The sequence below is a fragment of the Pollicipes pollicipes genome, unplaced genomic scaffold (assembly GCF_011947565.3).
Source record: "Pollicipes pollicipes isolate AB1234 unplaced genomic scaffold, Ppol_2.1 Scaffold_7261;HRSCAF=8764_pilon_pilon_pilon, whole genome shotgun sequence".
Taxonomy (NCBI): Eukaryota; Metazoa; Arthropoda; class Thecostraca; order Pollicipedomorpha; family Pollicipedidae; genus Pollicipes; species Pollicipes pollicipes.
In genome coordinates, this window is record NW_023597054.1 from 46,619,408 (window position 1) to 46,638,288 (window position 18,881).

At 59.2% G+C, this 18,881-nt stretch overlaps 1 protein-coding gene across 1 annotated transcript in view; it reads left to right on the top strand.

Moving 5' to 3' along the window:
* Positions 1–18,881, top strand: part of LOC119111524 (zinc finger protein 1) — a 110,057-nt gene that overhangs the window by 89,771 nt on the left and 1,405 nt on the right. The window contains exons 3-7 of the mRNA XM_037235339.1: positions 11,840–12,003; positions 16,428–16,568; positions 17,377–17,712; positions 17,947–18,360; positions 18,665–18,781. Of these exons, the coding sequence (XP_037091234.1) occupies positions 11,840–12,003; positions 16,428–16,568; positions 17,377–17,712; positions 17,947–18,360; positions 18,665–18,781 (1,172 nt within the window). The remainder of the gene's footprint in view (positions 1–11,839; positions 12,004–16,427; positions 16,569–17,376; positions 17,713–17,946; positions 18,361–18,664; positions 18,782–18,881) is intronic.

Here is an 18,881-nt window from a genome sequence, read left to right on the forward strand (position 1 = left end):
CAGTTTAGCCGAGCCTGTGCTCTGCAGCCTCTTCAGTTGAAGTTCTCCTCCCCATCCAACCCTGACGGGACCTGCGTCCGGCTGTGATCCCGCCACTGGCGCCCGTGTCCAATCACTGCTCACGGGTGTTGACCTTTTGGCAAATGTTGGCCCATTACGCCTCTCGACGACCACTAGAAATCACGGCGGCGGGCCGGCTTGACACAAGTGTCACGTACTTCATAGAGAATCGCCGCGGAAGATATTGGACCGGACCTGAATGAAACACCGCCGAAATTGAACCTGGCTGGAATTTATTCAAACCGAGAACCAAGCTGATGTTCCGGCTTAGAACAATATGTCGGGGGGGTGACGGCGCATGCGGTGCGCGCCGGTTAACGCCGCGTCGTCGCCGCGAGTTGGCGCGCGAGCCCAGCGCTGTCGCGGCGGTGGGGCCCCGGCCCAACTGCCTACCTTGTGGCCTGAGCGGCGCGAGCGCGCGCCACCAGCCGTCGCCGCCACCGCCCGAATGGCCGCTAATTGGGCGGGAATTTATTTGTCCTTGAGCGCTGGCCGCGCCGGCAGGGGAGTGCGCCAATTGAATTCAAGTGAAAAATGGTTACGTGGCAGGTAGTGCTGTACGTGCCGGCTGCGGGATTAATTGGATAATGCGCCGGTTCAGTGGCGCGATGGCCGGACGCGGCGGGAGCACATCTGTCGGCGGTGCGCACCCCTCCCCTCCGACAGGCGCCGGCCGGCCGGGATGGCGCCACTCTGGGACGCGGGCACCGGTCCCGTGCCCGAGCCGGGACCTGAGCGGTGCCCTTCAGCGGAGGAGCTCGACTTGAACGGGACCTCAGCGTCGCCGCGGGTGGGCCCCGCGCGGCCGGCGGGCGCGGCGGGGTTTCTCGGGGGCGTCGCTGCCGGCGGTCAGGCGCCCGTCCGATTGGCTGGCCCCGACGCCGAGCGGTGTATCGGCGCGGTCCGACGTCGGCGACAGGTGGGGACAGCCGTTGCCAAGCGACGCACGCCGCGCCGCGTCGCCGGCGGCGCGGCAGGCTTTGCTTCCTGAGGCGGCCCGCGTCCGGGTCCTGCGGCCGTTTTGATCTCGCCTGGTGACGTAAACGGACCGGTCAGCGGCGCTGGGCCCGGCGGCCTTTGAAATGAGCCGCTGGTACCACTTCGGCGCGCATGCGGCGATGATGGACGCCGAGTGGTGGGAGCGTGACGTGGCCCTCGAAAACAGGCAGCCGCCCGCCAGCAGACCAGTAGCCGGCATGAGGAATGTACACAACCAACGCCTTACTTCACCGCCTCGGAAGCTACTGCTGTCGAGCAGGGTGCCTCTGTTGACACGACGATATATGCCCCGGCACTGAGTGCAGTGTGCTGTCACCCAGACTAGACGCGACGCCCCAGGAAGCAGTAGGTTCCTCGCTGCAGGACCAACAGGTCCCGCAGTAGGACGGGACAGCGGGGTTGGTCATGGCTGGGCGCTGACTGAGGGCCGGCCGCTGGTCACGTGGACCCACTGCCACTTCAGTGACCCAGCATGTAAGCGGCCGTTCGTCGGGCGACGCCGTCGCCGAAAGGCCTTCCCTCGCTCTCCGTCGAGCGTCACGGAGACCGCTGCAGAGGAGAGCGGCCCATGCGGAGACCGCTGCAGAGGAGAGCGGCCCATGCGGAGACCGCTGCAGAGGAGAGCGGCCCATACGGAGACCGCTGCAGAGGAGAACGGCCCATACGGAGACCGCTGCAGAGGAGAGCGGCCCCTGCGGAGACCGGTGCAGAGGAGAGCGGCTCCTGCGGAGACCGCTGCAGAGGAGAGCGGCCGCTGCGGAGACCGCTGCAGAGGAGAGCGGCCCATACGGAGACCGCTGCAGAGGAGAGCGGCCCATGCGGAGACCGCTGCAGAGGAGAGCGGCCCACGCGGAGACCGCTGCAGAGGAGAGCGGCCCTGCCAGCGTCCAGATGACTCAGGAGCGGCCTCTCCGAACAGCGGGGCGCCCCGCGAGCCGTGTGTCCGCAGGCGGCCGGTGGTGCCCCGCGCGGACGGCTGCAGGCCGGGGAACGACGGGGTCGGCAGCCGGGCCGCCGGAAGGGCGGCGAGGAGGAAGGGGCCGCCAGCGCCGCTCGGATGCTGCGCCGATAGGTGACGACGCGGCACCACGTGCGCCGCCGCGCTCAAAGTCGCCGCGGCAGGAAGCGCCGGCCGGCGGCGGCGGCGGGCGCCTCTGCGCCTTATCTCCTGGGAGGCGGAGAGTGCCGCCTGCGGCCGACTGAACGCCGCTTTGCCTGAAGCCGGATTGTGCAACTTCGCGCGGCTTCTCGCGTTCGCGGAGTGCCGCCCTGCGACCCGTGACTGACCCGCAATGAGCTATTGCTGGCATTGCGGAGAACTGCTGAGGTCAGGTTCTGCTTTCAGGTCGGTTACAGCAGTGTGACGTGTTACGCAGGGCCGATGCCGCTGGATCAAGGGATTGTTCAGGAGAACTACGCACGATAGCTAGTTTGTGGCAGACATGAATGCCATTCTTGAGTGGCTTTCTACTTGTTGCGCGTGGTAGAGGCAGCGAGGCAGGCACGGAACACTCAGGATCTTTTTTAAGAGTGCCGGGCCAGGTCCTAACCAAGTGAGTTGAGTGCCAATGTTGAGCTCTCATATATATATATATATATATATATATATATATATATATATATATATATGTATATATATATATATATATATATATATATATATATATATATATATATATATATATGTATATAGCCCATCGCCAGGTAGCTCGAGCTCTCAAAATAGGGGGCAAGGTTACCACCTGGTTAAGCTACTGACCCGTGCTTCTCTGTTCAGACCTTCCTGTTTCACTCCCTTTGTCTTTCTTTCACTCTTCCTTCATCCTCTACCTTTTTCTTTGCAGCTAGTCCTAACTGTTTTGATAATGAAGAAGGTCGAGCTCGTATGGTTTTCCATAGGCTTTTGTGCGGTCTATTTAGCACATTATGCACGTGCCTGAAAAGTGGGTAGAACGTGTGATGGTGCACTGATGGAATGCGAGTCAGCAACACCTGGCTGGGCACAGGCTGGCTCGTTTTGATAATACCGTGGGTCGGTGTGGTTGTACCCTGTACCGCGGGTCGGTGTGGCTGTACCCTGCACCGCGGGTCGGTGTGGCTGTACCTTTTACCGCGGGTCGGTGTGGCTGTACCAGCATGGTTGCATCGCATGGTGCCGTGGCTAGCCAGCACGTCTGGACTGCGGGTCGGTGAGGCTGTACTGGAACGGCTGTTCCGCGGGCGGCTGTAGCCGGCCGGTGCGCCTGTACCGTGAGTGGGCGCCTCTGACCCGCGCACCAGCGGCACGTTATCGGCGTGCCTTAACCGCGTGACGGCGCGGCGGTGGCCGCGCTGCGGTGGGGTGGCCAGCTGGTGGGTGACGACATCCTCCACCGTGTCACGTGTGGTGCCGTCCTCCGCCGCCCTCCCCCCGAGCGAGGTCCGCCTTGTGCAAACGTGCCCGGTGCCCGCAGCCGGCCGCAATCTCGGAAACCCGATATGACCGTGCCGATTGGGATGGCTATTCGGGGAAGCCAGGAGGGCTTGTTTTGCGCTGCCTTCCCACGCTGGAAACAGCCTCTCACCTTGCGGAACACGCTGGGGCCAGGCCATTTTCCTCTAATCTTATCGCCTTCAAGGGGTGGCGTGGCACTTCAGTCGGACGCTCGGCGTGGATTCTTATCTGGGCATGGCTGTTGTTGGCGACCGGAGGTGAATGTCAGATTTTGTTTGGCTGGAATCTGCAAGGTTGCTGGCCGTTATCTCAGAACCGGCGTGTTGTTTATGCGTTTCTCTTGAATCACTCGGGCCGGCTCCACGGAAAATCGACGCGTAGATTTTTCGAATGGAAGCTGTTCCGGTGTTTCGTAGTTTTGACGCTTTGTTGGCCCATTAAAACGTGACGTGCCAAGCATTGACTCCTGTGAAGATTTTTCGTAGAACACGCGTGCGAAATAGAACTGTGAGAATGGGACAAACACTTCACTCCAGCGATGTGCCGCTTTGGTGCTCTGTTTGACAGATTTGTAGTACAAAGATTCGTACAGCAATGTTTGTGTCGGTTTTGTTTGATGGGTGCCAAGAAGCTTAGCACGAGCTGGTTATATGTTACCCACAGATTTGTCACACAGGCATCTTTGGTTTAAAGCAGGAAACACTTTTTCTCATCGCACTGCGTCACATGCATGCGACGCGGCCCCTCCGTGTGCGACCCAGCGCCTCCCATTCTGGTGCCACTGCGTCACATGCATGCGACGCGGCCCCTCCGTGTGCGACCCGACGCGGCCCCTCCGTGTGCGACCCAGCGCCTCCCATTTTGGTGCCACTGCGTCACATGCATGCGACGCGGCCCCTCCGTGTGCGACCCAGCGCCTCCCATTTTGGTGCCACTGCGTCACATGCATGCGACGCGGCCCCTCCGTGTGCGACCCAGCGCCTCCCATTTTGGTGCCACTGCGTCACATGCATACGACGCGGCCCCTCCGTGTGCGACCCAGCGCCTCCCAGTTTGGTGCCACTGCGTCGCATGCATGCGACGCGGCCCCTCCGTGTGCGACCCAGCGCCTCCCATTTTGGTGCCACTGCGTCGCAACTCGTTGCTGGCGCCAGCGATACGAAATCGCGCCGCTGCCGTCGGGTAGCCCGTCATACTGCGACCGCTCAGTTCACGTACATGGTCGTACCTCATGGTACGTACATGGTCGTACCTCTGTAACAAGCACCAGCGAAGGCCCGAGCGCCGATGATGGCGGTGCTCTAGTGGGATGTAGCGGTCATATGTGATTTTTCAGTAACCGTCATTATCTTTTCGATGTGATGTCCCTGTAACTTTTCATTAGTTATGTGTCCTTTCGTTCCTCCATAAAGTGGCCTTTTTTGGCAGGAAATGCTCCTTTAGTTCACAGAAAGCGGCCTTGAAATGATATGTGGGCCTGTGAAAAATTGCAAAAATGCGCTGGCTGGAGGCAATATGTTTCCAGATGTACTTATGGCGATCGTGCACTCTTGCGTTGCACTCTATCCTTCTCGTTATGATGCAGGATGGTTTGGTACACATATGGTGCGTACCGAACCATCACGCCACATTAATTGCGCACCGAACCTAAACGCCACACTTCCCACGTTCAACATCAAACAACAATTGATTGAGTCACCATTTTTAGATAAAGAACGCGTTCTCTGCGGCCTTACGCCAAAATCGTTGCCCGTAGTTTTTGGCATCTGAGGGTATGTTCTGAGGATGATGCTTCCATGCCACTGCTTATTTGTTCGCTCAGCTTTGACACCAGTTCGATAAGCGCTTCGATTCGGTTTGGTTTCTAGCACCCTTACCTCAGGAGGTTTCGTCGTCTTTTTGATTAACCACTCCATAAATCCTTGAGCACCAGATACAGCGGTTATCATGAGGCTGACCTCTCATTTGCAGTGAAGTTTTGGATGAAGAATAATGAGCGACCAAAACTATCTGGCTTCGGCGGGAGAGTGATGGCAGCGGCGATTCTGAACTTGTAGCTCACCAGTGGTACTACGTCAAACAGTTTGGACCGACAGTTCATTCACCATGATGTACAGACGTATGCTTGACTTCATTCCAATAGGACTGTCTTTATTATTACTACAGCATGAGTAGTTGCTTCGGGAAGTGAATTGATGGTTTTGGTCACAGTTTGGAATCGGCTTCATTTGATTTCACCTGGGATTTGTGCTTTTGTTCCACCGCTAATAATTAAGTGTGACAAAAACGTGGCCCTCAATTAGTCAGCCTTGAAATCCTTGGAGGTCATCTAGCATCTGATCCTGTAGATCGATGCCGATGGAGTCTGATACAAAACTGAATAGATGTGCTTCCTCCAGTGCAAATAACCGCCATGTCTGGCTGCACAACAGAATATGCGTCATATCTTCGGAACCCGTATTCGTGCGCACATTTCGCTTTCAGTCAGCCTTGCCTGGAAACTTGCAATGCAAGTCCATATGTTTCGCACGCGGAAGAGCACGCCGTGTGTGGAATGCCCGGGGTCTCTGCCACCGCGTCATTTGTTCCAGCGCGAGAGCGCTGTGTTTGTGCGGTGCTTCTGCCGGGGATCAAGTTAGCCTTGCTGATTTGCTAGCATACTGCCCAAGGCACAGGTCAGATGTAGGTCGTGTCGGCCGTCTGCAGTGTCAACCACGATTCACGCGGACGTAAAGCACGCGCCGACTTTGTCACCTGACGGCATTGGCGGTCTCAGCACGCTTGCCACGCCGGCTCGGCCACCGCCCGCACGTCTTCTGTCTCGCAATTCTCTCGCCCCGGATGACACTGAAAATAGTAGGTCTTTTCTCATTTGGCCAAGAAGAATAACACTCATTTGGCGACAATTACTGTCCTCCCCTGAGCCGGCGCTGGCACCTACGTATTTAATTTGGGCCAATAGCGCCCCTCTTGAGAGCCGCTTGCGGGAACCTTTATTGAGAGCGCGCTAATAATGAAATGTCACCGCGGCCGGGGAGCCGCGGCCGCTGGCGGAATAGCCGTAATTCGCTCCCCAGGGCGCCGCGTTCACAGGTGGAATGTATGATACGTGACGGCTGATTATAGCTTTACGGGACCTCCGGCGGGCACGGGCCCCGCGGGGCTCCAATTACGAGCGGGCGCGAGCTGCCGGAGGCGCCAGCGGCCCGCTGGCGCCGAGCGCGCGCGCTGCGAGCGCACCGCGGCCGCGCCAGGTCACCGTCGCCCCGCCCCGGCCCGGCCGGCGGCCCCTCCCCGCGCGCGCGGGCCGTCACCTCCCGGCCGGGCGGCGGGCGGGCCCGTGTCGTGGCCTTTGTGTTACAAGTGGCCGCTGCGCCGGCGGTCGGCGGCGGCCCAGTCCTGTCGTCTTGGCTTGTTGCGTCCAGAGCGCGCTCCTCCTCGGCGGGGGACGCACGGCGCGCGCGGCCGGCTGCTTGGCGCCGCGGCCGACAGAGGGCAGCAGTGCGTGAGCGGTCCGTCCGGGCCTGGCGGCCGCAGGTGTCCGCCGTGCCATGTTCTACTCGGCCTATGACAGTCTGCTGGCGGCCGGCGGCCGGTATAGCGCGATGAGCGCCTGTCCAATGCCGCTGCCACCGCTGCCGTTCGCCAAGCTGTGGAGCCCGTGGCTGCCCGATCCACGTAAGCGAACCTCGCCGGTGGCCGGCGAGGTAGAGGCGCCCCGGCCTCTCTGTCTGTGCTTGTGTGTGCGTGCGTGTCAGTGCGTGTATCGTATCGCCTTCTAGAGCTGCATGCGTTCGTACTTGATCCACGCTTGGGAGGAGGGCTGCGTGTTTCGACACGTCGCAGCATCTCGGCTGTCTGAAACCTCGGTGACCTTATCGCCCTCCGTTCTCTGATTCACGCTGGTGTCAGTTGGTGTCGGGTGATTCACGTCGGTGTCAGCCGGCGTGTTCATCCCGTGTAATAGCAGCCAGTGGCTCGTCGGGTGCCCGGTCCCCACGGCCTGTGCTGCCAGCTATCTGATTTTAATTAGGCGCCGGCCGAGTGGCCTCCGTGCATGCGATCTGGCCGGGCTGGACGGGCCGGAGCGGCCGCGGTGTCCGGCCGTCGCCGCTGACGGCTCAATATCGCCGGACAATGGTGACCTGGACTCGATTCGGTCGCCGATGATCGCTGTACAGGTCGATCGGCCGAGCGGATGGCGCGCCATTTGGATCTTTGTACCGCCGGTCTGCGAGCCAGTGATTCGACGGCGGCCGTCGGGCCGGCCGGCCGGCGCGAGGGAGCGGGACCGGCCGGCTCAGGTGGACCGGGGACGGGCCACAGGCGAGGGCGACGGTGACCTGTCGGCGGCGGGCATGAGTCACGCTGGGTGGGGTCGGTGGAGGTGGTCGGGACGCGGCAGACAGCTGACGGCCGGCGCTGATCCCAATCCATTGACCTGTCCGACGGGCCGCGGACGAACTGGCCGGTTGACCTGACTCATCGGTTAATTGACTTTGCCATCAATCGTCCGGTTGACCTGACGACCGATCGGTCTGCGGACCGGACGCCAATCGGTCGGGCAAGCTGGCGACCAATCGCATGGATAATCTGGTGACGTATCGGTCTGATGACCTGGAGGAAAATTATTTGACAGCTTCGTATCAGACCCATCAGCGAAGTCGTGACAAATTGTCGGTGTCCTATGCTGACGAAAAGTTTGACACCCGTCCACGAGAAGAAGCGTCACAGGAGGGAATGCTCACAGGAGGTGCTCCCTCGTATGAGATAGCATGTTGTATACGTTGCGTGCGTGATCTCCTTCAAAGCTGGTGGCTGTGGTCGCGTCCACAGTCTGGCACGCGGTTCTGTCGTCAAATTGGCATTCGCTGGCTCCGCAATTATTCAGCATGCATCGCGCTGACGGCGCTGGAGTTGATAGCGCATCATATGAGGCATCGCACTAAGAAGATTGAGACCGGAGACCTATGGAGTGAAGACCTGAGGACTATGGGCACCCGCTTTTCGCGGGGAAACTCCGCTCACCGGCGAGCAATGTCAAAGACTTCCGGCGATCATGGCCGTAATCCACGCCAGGTTCCGCGGCCCTTCCGTTTGGAGTCGGGGTGTCGCACCCGCGATAATCGCGGCCCTCACCTCTGGCCATTAGCGCCGCGCGTGTGCCATCCCTCGGCCGCCAGGGGTGCGACAGCCCGGGGTCGGTCGGGGCTGGCCCTGGCCACCTGGCCGGGTCGCCGGCGGCGGCGCCTCTCCTCCGGCCTGCACCGGATGCGCCCGACAGCGGCCCGGCTTATCGCCGCTTCACATTTCAGCGTGCCACTAAATCCGCCTCTGGTAGATTTCACTCGTCGGCCCGGGCGGATCGGCCAAATTATGGACCCTCCTTAAGATGGCTGACTGATATACAGTACATGAAACAAGCTGAGCGGCGAGGCTCGAGCACGCCAGTACCAAATCATTTCTGCTTCAGAGCGGCTGCGCGCCATCGCTGATTGCCGGCGGCGGCGGCCGCGCGGCGCCGCCGCCGATTCCGATGGCGCCCCGCCGGGCCGAGCAGCGCGCCGGCGGCCCGACCTCGCCCCGACTCGTCCCGTCACGCCGCCGGCCGCTCCCTTTATGGCCCTGTTGTCTCTGCCGTTACAGCCGCGCTGCCGGCCATTATGGACTTGCATGCCGTTAGGCGGCGCTCGACGAGCTGCCGGCCTCATGCGGGGGAGGTGGCCGCCGGGGCGCCGGGCCGGCCGGCGGCGGCCGCCGCCGCCGCCGCCGACGGAGCCGCTCATCCCGCTCCTGCCGGCTTTGTAGCCCATAAAGTACTCATTTTGATTTATACACCTTATCTGGGCGCGGCGACAATTCAGAGCGCACAGTCAGCGCGCGGTCGCTCGTGATTCGCTTCACGTGGCCTGTTCATTCGTGGCTGGACAGCGGCCAGCGGCCTCATATCCCGGCAGCCTCATCCGTCGGACGACCGTGCAATTTGCAGCCGAGATGACCGCTGATACCGTCGCCAATGCAAGCATTTGATTATGATATATAGTGTTAATAATATAAGAGCGATCTGTCGAATCGGGTGGCCGGATGGAGCCGGCATTAGCTTGGCCGGGTTTTCGTGCGGCCGGCCGGCCTGGCGCGATTGGCCGCACTCGAGCGGTGCGACGAGGCGGCCGGCGCGACAGCGGCGGGCCGACACTGTCAGCAGAAGGATGGCCCCTCGTTCCACGTCCGGACGCCGCAAATCTGCATTCGGAATGACCTTTCGGACCCGGCACCGGCGGCCGGTCAGCGCGTCTTCATTTGTCGGCCGGCGGGGCCACGGCGGCCCGGGTGGCCCGACCCGTTCGACAAACTTGTCGGTCCCTAATCTGTTCTTATCTGTGCCTGTGTCGAAGGGGAGAGAGGAATTTAAAAACGGAGTTAGGGGATTTGAGGGGTTGAATGGCTGATCATGTTTTTTTTCTTTTCATGAGTCATCTAAGAGTTGCTATTCATTTCCACGACAGACGGCAGCCGTGGTCCACTCTCCCTGTTCATTCGCGACCAAAGCATGCATGGGTTCGCGGTTTAATGGAGGTTCGTTCAGAACCGTGTCTGCATTACGATGGAAAATCACGTCCGTCTACATTATGACAGAACTAAATGTGTGTGTTTGTCAAAACAGAAGTGCTTTGTAGCATTTAAACCGGTAGGCAGTGTCTTTTGCACAGCAGAAGCTCCTTTAGGTTTGTATCATCACAACAGCGATTGCTTTGCACTAGTGATGTTAGCGTTTCCTCTGTACGGTGGAAGGGCCCGCGTATATGTTCCTTCCGTCCTGCAGGTGGCTGGTTATGTCCATACGTGTGCAACGGCAGATCTGTCTCTTACGTACCGTGATATCTCTGTTTGTGAGCGAGACCGCGGGCCGACGTGTCATCTTGTAGCTCACGGCAAGTGACGTTTTTCACAGAATTATATCTGTACAACCGCTGGTCGTATCGTCGTAAAATATTCAGCCGGACGTAGCAAAGTTTGTAAGATGTTGGGCTGCCGTATTGTGGAGGCACTTAAATGCAAGGTTTTTAATTGAACGTTGTGTATTTGCAACGTAGCAATACCACTGGTCTCTCATCTGCATATTTGATGCATGCAACATGTGGAACACAAATGTTGCAAATTGCGAAAATGCTAAGTTTTACGGGTCGAAAATGGTCCAAAAGAGGAAACAAACAATAGTGCTGGCTAAACTTTGTGCCACTGTTGCATTGCAACATGCATTAACTCAAATTATTTGTGTATTCTACAATACTTACATGGTAATGCATCTCAAAACATCATTGTAAATTGGTAATGTGTATCCGCAACATAGCAATATCACGTAAACGTTGTGTATTTGCAACGTAACAATATCACTGATCTGTCATCCACACATTTGATACATACAACATGAGGAACGTAAATTTTGCAAATCGCGAAAAAGTTAAGTAACACGGATCGAAAGCGGTCCAAGTATCGGTGAGGAGGTGCCCCCGGTGAGAGGAGGCTCATATTGATAGAAGAGGAAAGGAACGATAGTGCGGGCTATACTATGTGTCACCGTTGTATTGCAGCATGCATTTTCTCAAACTATGTGTGTATCCTACAATGCTATCATGGTCATGGATCCCAAAATATCTCTTCATATTTATCGCTTTCGTCACTTGAAATTATCAGGCCAGACCAGACTCCAGCCAGTCATTTTTAAGCGATGTCGTTGGTAAATTTTGGCTCGGACGTCAACGATCAGCGCACCTTTGCCTGTTAAACTCGTGAAAGGGGGATATTGAGATGCTGCTGTAAGCCCCATTCGCGTAAGCGCTCGCAGTCGACGAGTTTCCTGTACTGTCATCTAAAGATCATCCAACTGGTGAGACGAGACGAGTCAGCGAGAGACGAGACGAGACGAGACGAGACGAGACGAGTCAGCGCTCGTCTCGCCGGTCCCGCGCCGCAAAAAGCGTCTTACTGTTACAGTATGGCAATATCGCTTTGCTCTGAGTCGGCGGTATAATCGTCACAACTTCCTGTTTTGAGCGATGCCGTTTGTGAATTGGGGCACGCTACACAGTGTTATTGAAATGTTACCCGGTACCGGCACTTGATGTCCCAAACCCCGATTTCAGCAGTCCTCGTCCCCAACGCCATCGCTGTGTCTGTCGTTTGTAGCGTTCATCATCACCGCTAGTTATGTGCGCCGAATAACCAAGCAGTTGTGGGGCCCTAGGCCCACATCAGCAAACACCGTTCGGACGCCGCCATCGACGTGCGCCTGCCTGCCCGCCGCAGCTGTCATCCTCTGACGGGGTGTGCGTCTGTCCGTTGCAGTGGCGGCGCTGACGCTGAAGGGCGGCCTGGCCGGCTCCACCGGGCTGGGGGCGCCGGCGCTGGCCTCGCCCATCGGCCACATGTGCCAGACGTGCGGCATGACCTTCCCCTCCAAGGAGAAGCTGGAGGTGCACGAGGTGGGCCACGGTCCCCCCACGCAGGTGGTAAGTCCCCCCGCCTCCCACCCGCTGGTCCGTGTGTTCCCGGGACGGGCGTGAGTCGCGGCGGCGTCCCGCCGGCGCCGCGCGGTCGCCGGCCGGAGCCTGGCCAGATGTGGGAGCGCGGCGAGGAGCCACCTGCGGCGCCGGCCCACGGCTCGTATTGCCGTGAGAGTCGACCCGAATCATCTGAGATCGGCGCCGCAGACAGCACCTTGTGTCATCTGGCAGCAGGGGGGGGGGGGGGGCTGCGGCGGCGGGCCGGCGCGGCCCGGGGCGTCTGGCGGCCGGGGAGGGGCGCGCGGGGACGGCTGTAATTGGGGGCGGGCGCGGCCGGATCCGCCGGCACCAGGCGAATTAATGACCTGGTGGCCGGCGAGGTGTCGATTCCGCCGCCACGAGAGCGCGCGCCGGACAGCGACACGGCCCATGACGGATGTCAGATTCACAATTACATGGGTCCTTCACACCGTTATGCCAGAGCGAAGGGAAATTGGCAGCCGGAGTTAGTGGGCAGTGCTTAGTGGTGACCTGGTCCCGCTCGTAGCATTGAACACGCCCGCCGGCGCTTTTATGGGGCTTCCCCGCCACTGAGCGTGGAGAGCATCTCATCAGGGCTGCTTCATAATAGTCAAGCACACTATCAGCAATGGAGTTCTGGTGGCACTGGGAAAAGACCGAATAAGTTCTGGCTTAGTCCGGTTTGTGGGTACTGGAGAAATGAGAGCGCAAAACGGCCCAGGCAGCCGAAGCGCACTCTAATGTCAATCGTCATCATCGGACAGCGGGCAAACGGATAGACAGTGTGAGGACCCTGATGGATGTGTTAGCACACATTTGAATAGGCTTTGCTGCTGTTAACGTTTGGGAGGACACAACTTTTGTTTTGGTACAATAGGTGCAGCAACAGCACATATTTCTCTTTTCATCGCTTATCGTCGATCACCTCGCGTAAATTCGTAGCGGCTTTTGCGAAGGATGATGACCGCTGCTGTGTCTCAGTTAAAGTGGTGAACGCAGACAGATAAAGTCTGAAGTCACCAGACGTCCGAGAGTTTATTTTCCCTCATAGTTTTTTTTTTTCTTATACATGCACGATGTTCATGTATGTTTTTGAAATTCGCGGACAATGCAGTTCGCGCCTAGGAAGTAAAGCTCCTATCTACTTGCGCAACAGCGATTCAAAATATGTTGTGTCTTCATGATTGCAGGTCATGTCCTTATTTCCTGTCAACAAAATTGTAAAGGTGTATGCCAATATCTGACGTTCATTGACCACCTCATTCCCTACATGATACTTTTTATTATCTTGGCCGACAAGCATTATCAAAGAGTCGTTGATCGATGCCCAGTCGGAACGAAAGCGACCCCCAGGCTGCGATTTTCCACCGCAGCCGTCATTCCGGCCCTGCTACGTCTATGACTTCTCCGACCCATCCGGGCCACCTTTGTCAGCCGGGCTGCCGGCCGATTTTCCGCTGGCGTCGGCCTCAGGTCGGTCGTGCCCCCGGGAGCGTTTTTCGATGACACCGTGCTCGTTTCGAGGCGCCTTGCTTCTTTTTACGGGCCACATTTAGACGCTGTCCTGCCAGGAAGACGTTTTTGTGGCGAATAAAAAGCGTTTTGAGCTGGCTAGCTGTGTTCAGGTGAGACGGACGGTGTCGACGGCGCGCCGTTCATCCCCCCCCCCCCCCTCCCCCATGGGCGATGAAAAAAACTGCTCCTGACCAGCTGATGGGCAGAGTCGACTGCCTGCTGCCAGCTCGCCAAAGAACCGGAACAATGTTGCCACAAAAACGGTGACTGATTTTCAATCTATTTCTCAGCCACCGGCGTGCCAGTGGTCCTTTGTCTGAGGGGGTCATTGTCAGTTTGTTTTGGCGCTTGCCAGAACCGGCTACCTCTCGACCTGTTCACAAGACAGATGGTGCTGTTGTACTCGGCAACTCTGCGCAGCGGGTCTCGCCTGGACCGGTAGCTTTCGATGCCTCGCGCCCTGTGCGGACTGAACTCAAGCGGCTTCTTTGGCTTTGCGTGCATCAACTCTGAATGCAGTACTTTGACCGGCGAGCAAGGCAATGCAACTTATATTTGCAACGTCCTTCAAGTATGAACAATGTTAGCTGCTGGCTTTCGTGGTGACGGGGCTTGTGCCTGATTTTACTTCACCTAACCATTGTGCTAGATTCGTCTATCAGTCCGTTTTGGACTAGACGCGGAAGCGGCACACCTGGCATGCCCCACCCCTGTGCGTGGCAGCGAGCGAGTGGACTGGTATTTGAGTCGGCTGCGGAGCGGCGCGACACCGGCAGCTGCGTGGCGTCTCTGCACCCCGCCCTCGTTTTATCGCCAAGGTGCGCTCCTGCCGGCGATGCACCGCCGTATATTTATCTAGCATGGGCGGGAGCACTGAAAGATGAAACCCAACCTCAATGAGAAACCGCGCTGTGAAAATAAACGGGCGAGTCGGCGGCTGGCGCGGCCTGTGACTAATTGCCCTCAGACCGCGGCGCCGCCGGTGTCGACGCGTTCCGAAGGTAAGATACGTGGGAACGGCGCTTCGCCGCGGTCGGCGCGCCTCCCCGGCAGCTTCCAAACTGCGGCAGCGGCGGCCGCCGTCGCCGCCGCCGCCGCCGCGGTGTCGGCGTTTTCGGGAAGTCCCGCTGCCAGCTCGGCACGTCGCGTCTTGTATGCGTTATCAGCGCCGCGGCCGCCGCCTTTGTGCCGATACTAGACGGAGGCGGCGTGCAAACAGAAGCGGTACGGCTCGCTCACCGGTGAAGCCAGACCGACGCGGCCAAACTGCTGCGCTGGCGATTCTCCGCCCGGGGCGCGGCTCAAAGCCATTGACGTCGACCGCTTTGGGCTCTGGAGTGCCAGAGAGACCGTGAAGTGCCATATCTGCTCGGATTTATGGGGTGTTTTAATGTTTCTTCGGCATGACTGAACTGCTCTTTGGTCCTATCGCTTATAATGCGTGGCCAATGAACGCAGGTCGATGATGAACACAGAGTTTTATGGCTCTGGCGACGCAGAGCGTTGAAAGTCGGTTCGCGAAGTGACGATACGCGCGTCGGGCGCGTCTGAATTTCACTTGCGTCCTGTTTAGCGACGTTTCTCTGCGGAAATTTGGTAGGCGGCATGTTGGGATGGCTTTGGCATCAAACTCCATCCGAATGACCTGTTTCATGACATGGAACCAGGAGGCTACGTCCTGCGTGCCACCCTGACCCTCTCAAGCCAAATGACAGCTGGCCACCTTTGACAAGCCAAAAATTCAGCGTTATTCTGGGGCGTGAGTTCGCGCAATCCGCCATCACAGTGGTCGGGTGTCAACGCTCGGTCGCCCGAGTCACGGGGACGGCCATTAGCGCGTCCATTGCGTGGAGCGTCTTGCGTCAGGAGATTCGTGTTGAAGAACACCGCTTGTTGACGAACACTGCTTGTTGCGTCTGCAACGGGGATCAAAAGTTATAACATCTGTCGTCGGAGGGCGGATCACCAGCTACACCGTCGTGTACGGCAGGTATTCGACGCATTTAACTGGGGCCGGACTTGTGGTATGGGATGCCACCTCCCAGTCGCTATTTACCCTTGGATGATGTTTTACCGTTGAGTTCATCATTGCATGAGCTCTTCGATTGAGTGGGGAAGAGGCTGACGTTCCGGCGACATGATTTTTGGTACATATTTGACATACAAAGAACACATCTTTTGGAACTGGTCGAAGGATAAGCGTATATTTTGCTATTGGTCGCTTTTATGAGGCTTTATGCCGTTTCCAGATGAACACGTTCATTGCGTATGTCACGGCAATGCCTTTGAGCAACTTGCTGAGAGCTAAACACTCAGTGGTTCCTTGTTATTATTTGGCTTGCGATGCAAGCCCGAGAGTTGCCTCAATTGCTTGATTTCGGACCCTAATTCGCGGCTCCCAATGCATCGCGTATTGCAGTAATAACCCACTGAAGCCCCTCGTAAAGCTGGCGCGGACACGGCGTGATATATGTAACCAGTCACTGACTTAAGCCTTACCATGAAAGCAAGAGTCGCTTATAAAGCCGTGAATTTCTAGAGGTCAAGGGCTGCAGTGCCGCGGAGAGCCATTTTCACTACCATGCCCCTCTGTCCCGTCGCGCATGCACTCCCACATGCTGACGCTCTCAACGCTTCATTCGGAAAGACGGGAGAAGCAGATCCAATCATCCTGTGTTTGAAGGGAGCTACGGGCAACATCCCCAGACTCCGCTCGTGGGCTGCGGCCAAACCGAACACGCGATGGATGCCAGGGCGGTCGTGTTCCGGCCCAGTATTGCGCTAAACCGTTACATGGAACTGTCTTCTTCCAATCCGCCCGCGGAACTAGGTCCCACACTAACCTTCGAGCGTCGCTGGCCAGCTGTCTGACGTCCTTCGCTTTCCGTTGACAGTCCTGTCACGTGTGCAACAAGACGTTCGCCCACATCTACGGCCTGCAGCGACACATGATCAGTCACGAGGAGTCGGCAAACGTGCGCAAGTTCAAATGCGACATTTGCAGCAAGGCTTTCAAGTTTAAACACCACCTGAAGGTGAGCCTAGGTGCCGGGCTGGCGCGCCGCCGCCGCATACCAACCAGCCGAGCCCAGTGTCCGGGCCCTGCAGGTCGGCCTCTGTGCCCGCCGTCGTCTGGGTTGTGCGCTGTCGCCCGTCTGCCTGTCTGTCTCCCGCGGGCGAGGCTGGCCAGCCGGGCTGCGGCGCCCGTGGGAGCTGTGTTTGGCGATGTGTCTTTTGTCTTGTCCTTTTAAGACAAAAGACATGGCCGTGCGCGTTCTTCAACTATTTGCCGTTTGGCGTGGGGCTGGGCGCCTGTGATCATGCCATGGTTATGAATATTGCGACTGACGTAAATGAGCGCCACCTTGGGGACAAGTGCTGACGTCCGGACGCTGACCTCGTATGGTTGAGGCTTTGCACATATTCACCGCGCACTCCTCTTCTGCCTCTGTTTTGCGGCGCTCATTTTTATTTCTGATCGAAGTAGCTGGGTTGTTGTCTTCCGTTCCCTTTCCTTTCAGGTCAAGAGCGCCCATCCACATGCCCATGTTTTTCGAGGGAAAGCTGGATACGTACTAGCCCACTCCAGAAAACACACATATGGCTATGATACGCTAGAAGTATTGGAAGGCAATCTATCTTCGTTGAGCCTTTTTATGCGCCTGGTAGGCTTTTGTTCTTTTGTGCACCTGATAAAGTTTTGGCATTCGCATAAATTTATGTGCGTTGTTTGTGGATATGCATGTGGTGAGTAAAATGACTGATTATGCCAAAAATAAGTCGTCATGTTCGACTAGCGCACGCGACTGCTGCCTCTGACGCATCCGTCTGCTCCCGATCCAGGAGCACACCCGGATACACAGCGGCGAGAAGCCGTACGTCTGCACCGACTGCGGCAACCGGTTCTCTCACTCGGGCTCGTACTCGTCCCACCGCTCGTCCAAGAAGTGTCGCGGCCGCACCCTGCAGCAGAGCCAGGCCAAGGGCTCGCCGGCGCTGCGGTTCGAGCTACCGTTCCCGCTGTACACTGGCGGCCAGCCGGGCCAGGTGGCGGTGAGCGCCGCCGGCCTGCCGCCGCCGCCGGCGCCGCCGGCCGCCGGCCCGCCGCCCGAGCCGGTCGCCGCGCAGAAGCTCAGCGACGACGAGCTGCAGCGCAGCGTGCAGCAGATGGTCGACTCGGTGAAGAGCCGGATGGCTGGCGAGGCGCTCCGCGAGCGGCCGGCGCCGACCAGCCGGCCCGGCTCAGCGGCGCCGACCCCGCCGCCGGCGCTGCCCGCCGCCGCGCCGCCGCCGGCCGCCGCTCCGACCGCGGCGCCGACCACGCAGCCGGCCGCGCCGCCGGACAGCCGCGCCGATGACTGGCTGCAGTGCGGCTGCTGCTCGCGCAGCTTCGCCGAGCGGCGCGAGCTGGCGCGGCACGAGCAGCTGTGCCGCGCGGCCGTGCCCGAGGGCGAGCGGCTCAGCGAGGGGCTGGCCGCGCGACTCAGCGAACTCATGGCCAAACAGCAGAAGACCACCGGCCCCGGCCCGGAGGAGACCAGCGACAACGAGTCGTCGCAGCACAGCGACGATGGCCAGAAGCAGCGCGTGCGCTACAAGTTCTCGGACGAGCAGCTGCTCGTGCTGCGGACAAGCTACATCATGAACTCGAAGCCGCGCCGCGAGGACGTCAACCGCATCTCGGAGCGACTGGGCATCTCGCCGGAGGTGGTGCGCGTCTGGTTCCAGAACACGCGCGCCCGCGACAAGCGTGAGGGTAAGCCGTTCGCGCTGCCGTGCTTCCCGGCGGGCCTGGTGCGGCCGACGGCCGAGCGGGCCGCCGCTGCCGCCCGTCTACTCGGCCGTGCCTATGTTCTACTCGCCGCTACCTCACCTGCCGTCCCTGCTGGCGCCGCCCACGCCGCCCGAGCAGTACGACCAGCCGCTGGACCTGTCCACCAAGCGGTCGCCGGCCGGCAGTGCGTCGCCGCCGCCCGTCAGCGACGCCTCGTCGCGGGCCTCGACGCCGGTGGCGCCGCCTGACGAGCGGCCACCGCACCACGAGCCGCCAGGCGGCGCGCCGCTCTACCTGCGTGACGAACGTTCCTGCTCGCCGCGCTCGCCGGCGCCGCGTCCGCTCGGCGCCGCCGACACGCCGCCGCCGCCGCCCGGCGCTGTGACGTCCGAGGGCGGCCCGATGACGTCAGCGGTACAGCAGCTGCTGCGCGCCGCCGAGCAGGAGATATACGCGGAGACGAGGAAGCGCCAGGTGAGTGCTGTGGTGGTTTGCGGGATTGCGCGGTCTGTTCTGGTGCCGACCTGCCCGCTGCGAGTACCAGTAAGGTGTGAATATCTCTATAAGCAGCCGT